General features: G+C 39.9%; 1 protein-coding gene across 1 annotated transcript; it reads left to right on the top strand.

Moving 5' to 3' along the window:
* The first annotated feature begins 4,537 nt into the window (after positions 1–4,537).
* Positions 4,538–10,232, top strand: LOC134222964 (uncharacterized). Its single transcript, XM_062702104.1, has 11 exons — positions 4,538–4,923; positions 5,065–5,320; positions 5,638–5,764; positions 5,827–6,424; positions 6,482–6,638; positions 7,578–7,633; positions 8,019–8,417; positions 8,628–8,883; positions 9,216–9,342; positions 9,407–9,995; positions 10,047–10,232. Exons 1-11 carry the CDS (start codon positions 4,575–4,577, stop codon positions 10,205–10,207), a joined length of 3,075 nt encoding a protein of 1,024 aa, XP_062558088.1. The 5' UTR covers positions 4,538–4,574; the 3' UTR covers positions 10,208–10,232.
* Positions 10,233–10,490: the final 258 nt, after the last annotated feature.

Raw genomic sequence — 10,490 nt, forward strand, 5'->3', positions numbered from 1 at the left:
ACTCAATGCAACGCAATGTAACCATAAAAATCTTAAAGAGTTGATGATTTGCTGATAAATAAAAGTCAAGATTTGTTAGAAATTCTTCGGTAACCTAAGCACCCTGTGTCTCCTGCTCAAATTAAACAATTGTCTTTTTCATGTTGTCTAAATATTACAGCAAGTTAATTATTTTTCTTGACTTTTCTTCATTCAATCAAAATCTCAGCTATTGTATTTGTTCTATTAGTCTGTTACTTCTTTTATTTATTCAATCAGCATTGAATCAGCATGAAAATACTGTTCCAACTCCAACATTTATCTCGACAGAGTCCCTATAGGCTATAGCCCCCCCTAGCCCCCCTGTAGTTACGCCAATGAAAGTACGCCTTCCCCTGTTCCCCTCCAGGAATATAGGCCTCGGATCTAAACGCGTAACTAAAGGTCTGTTTTATTAAATGGTTCATGCTCTTTTTAATCTGTACGCCTGGAGTCGCCTTCAATAACTGTTCCATTCCGTTGATGCCCTTGTGATCCATAGGAAAAAAATTGATAAACCGTCAACTATTGTTGCATCCCAGTTCAATCAAGAACTCCCTGAAGTACCGTGAGGAAATCCGTCCAGGTTCAAGGTAACTAATTTATAAATAATTTATCTTATCCTGTTTATATGCTTGATAGTACTTTTTGGTCGTTGAAATGCAAAGGAGGCTTTGAAATTAAAATAACAAAAATCAAAAACAAATCGTTCCTCAGCAAACGCGAAGTTTCGGGTACCATTTGTTCGCGTGTTGCCCTTAATTGCACCAAAAGTATCTTTGTTCACGTTGCAAAACGCAATGAAAAAAGTAAGAACAGTGGAATAAAAACCAAAGGGATTTAAACTGCCGCTAACCGTAAGTCAAACTTATCTGGATATGGCGTCCATATACAGATAAGTCTGACTTGCGGTTAGCGGCAGTAAAGATGCGTAGTGAACTGTTTGCAGTAGTAGTTTTGTCGATCGATCTGCTTAAATTTGAATATTTAGACATAAAATAGCTGTACGGATTTTCCTTCAATGATTCCATATCCGTTCATGTGGGCGGATTTAGATTCAGAAAGTGTTGATTTGATGCATTATTTTATAATCTTTTTCGTAGTTTCCGATGCGTAAATACAAAGACCCTCGTGCACCTGTATAAACAACAAAAGTTTTATTTCTGTACGATTCGTATTTTCTCGAGCATCTGTTCACCAGAAGGTGTTGCTCAAACAGCGTCTGCCTGGTACCGAGCGGCTGATTAACGAAACGCTGTGTCGAGTCAGCACACCTGGAGACACCCAAATGGTGAATCCTGCAACCAGATAGACCATGTTGTGGTGGATGTGCGCCATTTCTCGGATGTTATCAATGTGCGGACATTCAGAGGTCTGAACACTACCTTGTTGTCGTTGTATCGGCCGTATACTGTCAGAAGCTCGACGAATGATCTGTGGGAGTCGATCCATGGAGCGGGCACAACAGCACGAGAAGTAGTAGGCGACCCAGGACGGGTTGATTGGATGTGGAGTGTCAGAGAGTGGCAGGCGAGAAGAACGTCGCCAGAAGCTGGATGTTGATGTCAGGTATAGAGATCGATACAAGGAACCGAAAAACGAATCCACTTCAGAAAGAAAAAAGAGTATGAAGAACAAGTAATTAGTAGGGCGCAGGAAAGAATGGAGCAAAATGATTTGCGGAGGTTTTATGAGACTGTCAATGGTGTGCGGAGAAAGACAGCGCCATCTCCCATCATGTGCAACGACCAACAAGATAGATAAAAACGAAGAGGCTGCCAGGTGGAAGCAACGCTTCGAGACTTTGGGAAGTGACGACTGACGGTGCATCGGTGAACAGAATAAATTTTTGCGACGATGGACAAGCTGTGGAGACGCATACACTAGATGAGGTTAGAAAAACTATGAAAGAGCTGAAAACAATAAGGCTGCGGGAAAGGACCAGATCCTGGCTGAACTTCTCAATGGCAGTGAGCAGCTTTATGAAGTTATGCACCATATTATGTCGGAAATATGGGAATACGAGAAAATGCCTGCTAGCTGTTTGGACGGCCTCATTTGTCCTCTCTTTAAGAAAAGGCACAGACAGGAGCGCGCTAATTACCGAGGAATAACCCTCCTTAATTCGGCGTACAAAATTGTGTCCCGTATTCTGTTCAGCAGGCTGAGACCGCTTTAAGAGACCTTCGTCGGTGAATACCAAGAAGGTTCAACTTGCAGACAGATCATCTGTTTATTGATTTCTAGGTGACGTACGATTCAGTGAAACGAAATGAGTTATGCAAAATTATGCTTGAACATGGTTTTCCGGCGAAACTGATACGGCTGATTCATGCTACATCGAAATCGATTCATGCTACGGATCGAAATCAAGTGTAAGGGTTGCGGATGAAATATCGACATCATTTGTTACATCAAATGGATTAAAGCAGGGTGATGCAATCTCGAATCTACTGTTCATAGCGCTCGAGAGAGCAATTAGAAGAGCTGATGTGCAAAGAAGCGGTACCATTTCAACAAGATCTTTGTCTTTGGTGCCTTTTAAGAGGGAGACAGCGAGGATTGGATTCACGATCAATACCAGCAAAACGAAGTACATGGTCACTGACAATCAACTTGGGTGCATTAGTGGTGGTGGTAGTGAAATGGTACTGGATTTCGAAAAATTTAAAGTGGTAGAAGAATTTGTGTATCTTGGAACATTAGTAACGTGCGATAATGATTTAACCCGCGAGGGGAAAGGCGTATTGCAGCTGCAAATAGGGCTCATTACGGACTTCGTAACCAGCTTAAGTCCAGTATTGCAAACGAAGACAAAATTCGCGATATATACTAATCTGAGTCATTCGGTGGCTTTATACGGTCATGAAACATGGACGTTAAAGAAGGCTGATCGGAGAGCTCTCGGAGTGTTTGAGCGATGCTGCGGACAATACTAGGCGGTAAACAGGAGAACGGTATCTGGCGGCGTCACATGAATCACGAGTTGTACCAGGTGTATAAAGGGCTGGATGTTGTTAAGCTTATACAATACGGCAGACTACGGTAGGCTAGACACGTTGTGTGTATGCCGAAAGAACTTCAAGTGAAGATAATATTTAGTAGAGAACCTGAAATAGGCCATAGGGTTCATGAAAGGTCGCGTACACGAAGGCTTTGCAGTTGAGGGCGCTCAACGTTCAGGGCGACTGGAAGCGATTGGCCCAGGATCGAGTCCAGTGGAGAAGGATACTCCATTCGGCGTAGGTTCATCGAAGAGCTTTAGCCCATCAAGTATCAAGTATGTATCAACTTGTTAGCTCCAACAAGGTTCTACACTACTTGCCTCCTTCTTGTATACAATAGATCTAACAGCTGGTCGCATTAGCACAGACGAACAGGAAAATAAAGTTTATTCCAATCACTACTTTGAACCCAATGGAGTCTCCAGTCTTCAGTAGTCTTGTGAACAAAGGCGTATGAGAAGACAAGTCCGGTTCTCGGTCTAGGATGTTTTCGGGTTGGAAACTTTCTCGGCACCCTGGGCTGTGTGTATCCATTGTACTTGCCACACAAGATACAAACTCATGCAATGGCGGGCATAGAAAAGTAAGCTAAGCTTCAGTTGGAATGTGGAGCCATTGAAGAAGAAGAAGAAGAAGAAGAAGAAGAAGATAAAAAGAAGAAGAAGAAGAAGAAGAAATTGATATAACTTTGAATACTGTCGTCGGGGGTGACAATGGGTCTGTTCGCCCTCGCCGACGACAGTGTGGAGGTCAGATAACAATATAGTTCAAAAAGGTCTCTTATAATGCAGTTTTCTTGTCCTCAGATACATTAAATCTCTTCTACAAGCATTCTATATAGCTGGAACAGTGACCCATTCTCACCCCCATTTGACCCATTGTCAACCCCGGTGGCGGTATAAGAATTCCAAAAAATATTATTTTTATATTGTTCAGCAATTGTTTCATTGTTATCAGTTATCAAGAAATGCATCTGATTTTACGTTGTTGATTTTTTAATAGCTCCAATCAGAAAATATGCATGAGCTGCCCGGTTGTATCTTTTTAGCTGCTGGGGTCTCGCGCCGTAGTGAAAACACTACTGAAAAAAATCCCGCTTGCTGTAAACAACACTGGCAAGATTGTATACAAATTGCAGAACCAAGCAAACTTCGAAAGGTTAAATTAATGATTGCTGCGTGTTCTTAACACGTTTATATTTCCTATCAAATGCATGTATAATTAGCTCACTGTTCACCATATAAGATGGGATGTGATACACTTTCATTGCATAGAACATGAGAAAATTTGTCAAATGAAACACAATCGTTTTCAATGTGCTCAACCTTTCGAACATCCATAGAAAACGTCATGTAATATTGAAAAAGTGGAATTTGTGGAAGCTTGACCAATTGCAGCATTAACTCGGGAGAAGTCAAACCTGAAGAAGAGTGATAGAGTTCACTATGTTTATCGTACTTCATGAACGTACTCATAGAAATAAAAAAAAGTTATAAATACTCTGATCATTCCGTGCTCAGCAGCAGACCACAGAAGAATCGTTCAGTTAGAATGTGGTACGCAATTTTGGTTATCGGTGCGATTTTGAGCCTCGCGATTATCTGGTCAATAGTGCAGAAGAATAGCTTCTCGAAAAGCATCGATGTGTTGCAACCGTGGTATCCGATAGTTGGTAATCTGCTCATGATCATAGGAAAGGATGATTTACAAAAATTCCAGCTCCTTTCGCAAGCTTTCAACAGTGGTGCTAAACTGTTCCGGTACTACATAGGGCCCAAACCATTATTTTGCACTGGAGATCCTGACACGGCCAAACAAATATTGACCGACATAAACTGTATGGATAAACCGTACTTCTACGATTTCTTGATGATCGACAAAGGAGTGATCGCTGCAAAATGTGATTATTTTTTGTGATGTTTTATCTGCACTACTATATTTATTCTACGGACAATAAACATGTTATTTGACTATCTTCGATAGTCTGAATAACATGTTATAGTATGGTGTTCGAAATTCTAATCCACGTATTTTGCAACAGCACATATTTGGAAAGGCCAAAGAAAAGCGCTTTTTCCGGCATTCAATACGAAAGTTTTGGCTAGTTTCTTGCCAATATTCACCAACGGATCTAAGAATATGATAAGAAAACTGGAATCGATGGCAGTAACGGGGGAAACGTTCAACATCATCGATTATGCTACCACTTGCGCATTGGAAACGGTTTGTGAAACGACAATGGGTTTCGATTCAACCGTTTTTACCAAAACTGATGAATTGGGAAGTAAAATACAACGGTGAGTAAGAATGCATATGGTTAATTCTTTTAACTTGTAAGGGCTGCAAATCTGTTTTGGATGTAATTTTAAGAAATAATTTTTCATAACGTGGGAAGTACTCCACTCACGCTTGGTGTCTTGCGTCTTTGACCAATGATGGGCCTATGATTGTTCAGTATGTTCGGCCTCCTGTCGAAAATGGATTCTTTCATTTTCAACCTAGAAGTCCTACGTTCTATTTGCGATAATGTTTCAGACATAAACCATCATTCTTCGTTTGATAGATTTTAAAAATATGATCGTCGAAATGAAATTTACTTGTTTTTCCACTTTAGTGTTCTTTCTATTGCAGCAAGGAGAATGTTAAAGTTTCATCACCATTTAGACTGTATTTATCGTTGGTCAGAGGACTATCGTGAAGAGCGAACTGTGCGTGAATATCTGACAGCTCACGCGATGCAGGTTCCGCCTTTTTTCACAAGATGGTTTTAGTCATAACGAAATTTAAAATCATATCTTTTTAGGTCTACGAGGATGCACACGATCGCTACTCCAAAGGTTTAATGAATAATACTACCGATGTCGATGAGAATCAATGCTTTCGAAAGCCACAAATTTTCGTCAACCAATTATTCACCAGCACCATTCGGAAATTCGAACGAGAGGAAATAATCGACAACATTCAGACCATGGTGGCTGCTGGAACGGACTCTTCGGCCAACATAATAGCGTTCACCTTGCTCCAATTGGCAATGGACGCACACTACCAGCAAAAGGTGTACGAAGAAATCATGCAAGTATTTCCTGAAAAGGAACCGAACATCACCATGGAGAGGCTGAGTGAACTTAAGCTCACGGAAATGGTTCTGAATGAGACCCTTCGTCTGTATCCGGTAGTGCCAATTGTAATGCGCGAGAATTCAGCGGAGATGACTCTTTGCGGCCAACAGCTGCCCAAGGGATGCATGTTCGCAATCAACATCTTCACCATTCAACGACGGAAAGATCTGTGGGGGCCGGATGCGGACAGCTTCAATCCTGAACGGTTTTCACCGGAACGGTCAGCCGGAAGACACCCTTTTGCATTTTTGGCATTCAGTGGAGGATCTAGGAATTGCCTAGGTAGTATAAATTGAGGTTTATTGCTTAAACTTTCATTTTGCGTCATGCTCATTTCAGGAATTCGTTATGCGATGATAAGCATGAAAGTAATGATGGTTTATCTGATGAAGAGCTTTCGGTTCAAAACCAATATTAGAGAGGAAGACATTCGCTTTCGATTCGACGTGTTGTTGCGCATAGAAGGAGGTCATATGATGCAAATTGAGAAACGATAGTAACAGAATTATGGAAACAGGGAGAAAATGTTCTATGTATCCGAAGAAAAGTTTTTAAAAGTCATGAAAAAATGAATTTTGACAATTGCCTTGGTAAATGCCCCCTCTTTAACAAAAAAAAATTTATACCCCTTCGTTCGTACTTCATCTACCCCGTAATAAAAAAGGTTAAAAGCCCTATGTGCTTGTCATTAAGATACCAGCATTTGATTTGACCAGTGAAAAATATTTTCACAAAACGCAATATATTTAAAGATGAAAGCAATTTTAAATACTATATATTTACCACTGAGGAAAGACATTTTGTGCCCAACTAAGTGTACCCGTGCAAGTTTTACTGGAAGTATTCAAGCGTCGCTCCATAATGTTGAGCAAACAAACATTGAAAATTTCATCAGATCTGTAACTTTTTGCCTTTCTCGTACACCAAGTATACGTAAAGGCTACATATTCGCTTCAAAAACAAACTTCTTATAGAAGGCCCATAGTGTTATATACCAATCGACTCAGTTCGACGACTGTATCATTTTCTGTAACAATAATGGAATTTGCTGCGATTGGATCACTCTTCGTTGAAAATATAATTGATGTGAAAATGGACACTTAAAGTAAGCGAAATGAATTGCAGATTTGATTTGAGCAAAGAAATAGTGATCAGACGTGTTTAGTTCCTCCACCATTAGGTTTTTACCCTACCGAGATTGTAGACGCGTGCCAGAACAAAGCAAGCTCCGAAAGGTACAGTTACGTTAATGTTTCCAATCAAATGCATGCATAATTAGTTCACACAAGATGGGAATCATTGTGTTTATCATGAGAAAATTTGTAAAATAAAACACAATCGATTGGAATGTGCGCGCCACGCGAACACCATTTAAATCATTAAGTAATAAGGGAATAGTGGAATTTGTTTAAGCTTGACCAATTGCAACATACAGTGTCCGGCATAATAAAGTGCCCACTTGCCGTTTAGCATACAAAATGATAAACTTTGGTGATCTTGATCCCAATTGCTTGTAAATTTATTATGCTAAATTTGACAAAAAAAAATCGATCGCACAAAGTAAAACAAATCCGTCCGGTACGGTTCCAGCGAACTAACTGCATCCTTTACGAAATGCGAACCTGCCTGAGAATGATTTTCAAGTATTTCAAATTACAGCTTACAGAGCAAAAGCACCTACAGCAAATTTGTTTGATTCATATTTTCTTACCTCTTCAATCGAACCTCAAATCAAATAAAAATTGACTATTTTTATGAAAAACGGCAAATGGACACTTTATTATGCCGGTTACTGTATACACGGGAGGAGTTAAATCTCGAGAAGAGTGCTTTAGTTTTCTATTCTTCACGTACGTGCTCATAGCTATTTAATAAGCCTTAAATACTCAGAACATTGGAAGCGCAACAGCGAATCAGAGAAGTGTTGTTAAAATGTGGTGCGAAATTTTGTTTATCGGAGCGATTTTGAGCCTCGCGATTATCTGGTCAATAGTGCAGAAGAATAGATTCTCGAAGAACATCGAAGTGGTACAACCGTGGTATCCTTTAGTTGGTAATCTGCTCATGTTCATAGGAAAAGACGATCTGCAAAAATTTGAGATCATTCATCGAGAATTCAATCGTGAAGCTAAGCTGTTTCGGGGCTACATGGGGCCCATTCCGATATTTTGCACTGGAGATCCCGACATGGCCCAACAAATTTTGACCGATTGTATTGATAAACCGTACCCCTACGATTTCATGAAGGTGAAAAATGGAGTGTTCGCGTCGAAAAGTAAATATTTCGTGTGATGTATTCGATGTACTACTATATTCGTACTAAGGACAAGGAACATGTTTTTTTTGGCTATCTGAACAGCATTTTATACTTTCAAGTTTTTTTATGAGATAAGCCTGCCTAGGGTTGCAAATCTCTATAGATATATATCAAAGACATAAAAAAAAGTTTTAAGTTCGAAATTCTAATCTGTTCAATTTCAAACAGCACATATTTGGAAAGGCCAGCGAAAGGCGCTTTCGCCTGCATTTAATACGAGCATTATAGCCAGTTTCTTGTCAATTTTCACCAACCGATCCATGAATATGATAAAGAGACTGGAATCGATGGCAGTTACAGGGGAAACGTTCAACATCTTAGATTATGCTACCACTTGCACATTGGAAATGGTTTGTGAAACGACATTGGGTTTCGATTCGAGCGTTTTTAACAGAATTGATGAATTGGGTGCTAAAATTCATAGGTGAGTTATACATTATAGTGTGGAACTTATTGAAGCTCCTATGGAATGCAAATGGTCAATATTCTTCTGTGATGTTTTCATCTTGAATGGGTTAATAAACTGCCAAGGTAAGGGATGCATTTCTAAGAGGTTTGATTCGATAGGTGGTTTGGTCCACGTTCTGTCGTTGTCTAATTCCAGTTCTATAACTGTACACTGTACAACGTATAAAACCTCAGGTCGAAGATATTTTGGAAGAATTTTTCAGGAGGTTTTAGGTACCTGTAACCCATCACTCGCCATTTAGTGCAATATAAATATTTTGTAATGAAAATACTTTTTTCTTATTTCAGCGTGTTCTCTATAGCAGCAAGAAGGATAATGAAGGTTCATCATCATTTTGACTTTATTTATCATTGGTGTGATGACTGTCGTGAAATGCGAACGGTGCAAGAATATCTGACAGCTCACACTATGCAGGTACTGCCTTTTTACACAAGATGGTTTTAGTCAAACATATGTGAACAGAATAATACCTTTCCAGGTCTACGAGGACGCTCACGATCGATACTCGAAAGGTTTAATGAACGATGTTGATGAGAATCAGTGCTTTCGAAAGCCACAAATTTTTGTCAACCAATTGTTCACCAGCACTATTCGGAAATTCGAACGCGAGGAAATAATCGACAATATTCTGACTATGATTGGTGCTGGATCGGACACTTCCGCCAACGTAATAGCATTTGCCTTGCTGCAATTGGCAATGGACGCACACTACCAGCAAAAGGTGTACGAAGAAATCATGCAAGTATTTCCCGAAAAGGAACCGAACATCACCATGGAGAGGCTGAGTGAACTTAAGCTCACGGAAATGGTTCTGAATGAGACCCTTCGTCTGTATCCGGTAGCGCCCATATTGATGCGCCAAAATATGGCCGAAATGACTGTTTGCGGACAGCAGCTGCCCAAGGACTGCATATTTATTGTCAATATCTTCACCATTCATCGACGGAAAGACCTTTGGGGACCCGATGCAGACTGCTTCAATCCTGAGCGGTTTTCACCGGAGAGGTCAGCTGGAAGACACCCCTTTGCATTTTTGGGATTCAGTGGGGGACCTCGGAATTGTCTGGGTAGGATTTATTTAAATCGAAAAATTTCATTTTACATTATGTCAATTTCAGGAATTCGTTATGCGATGATAAGCATGAAGATAATGATTGTGTTTCTGATGAAGAGCTTTCGGTTCAAAACCAACATACGAGAGGAAGACATTCGGTTCAAACTCGACGCGATGCTGCGCATAGAAGGAGGTCATATGATACAAATAGAGAAACGATTATAAGTAAATAAATTAAATTTTAAATTTATTTTCTCATTTCTTCATATTGAAAAAAAATGACAGTGGATTTGACATATAAAATTATTTCTAAACTCAGGTTTAGCAAAACTTTTATCTTGTCATCGAGTTTAGTACTATCTAATTCCGCCACTTTGTAAAGTTAATGTAACCCAAAATACAAGTTGGGAACTAGCTCTACAAAACGTTGTCGGCACGTGGGTTTTGTGGGCACGTCGTTGTTTTGATTTCAGGAGTTGGGTCTCACGACAGGATTAGACGCTGACTC

Source organism: Armigeres subalbatus, chromosome 3, assembly GCF_024139115.2.
Source record: "Armigeres subalbatus isolate Guangzhou_Male chromosome 3, GZ_Asu_2, whole genome shotgun sequence".
Taxonomy (NCBI): Eukaryota; Metazoa; Arthropoda; class Insecta; order Diptera; family Culicidae; genus Armigeres; species Armigeres subalbatus.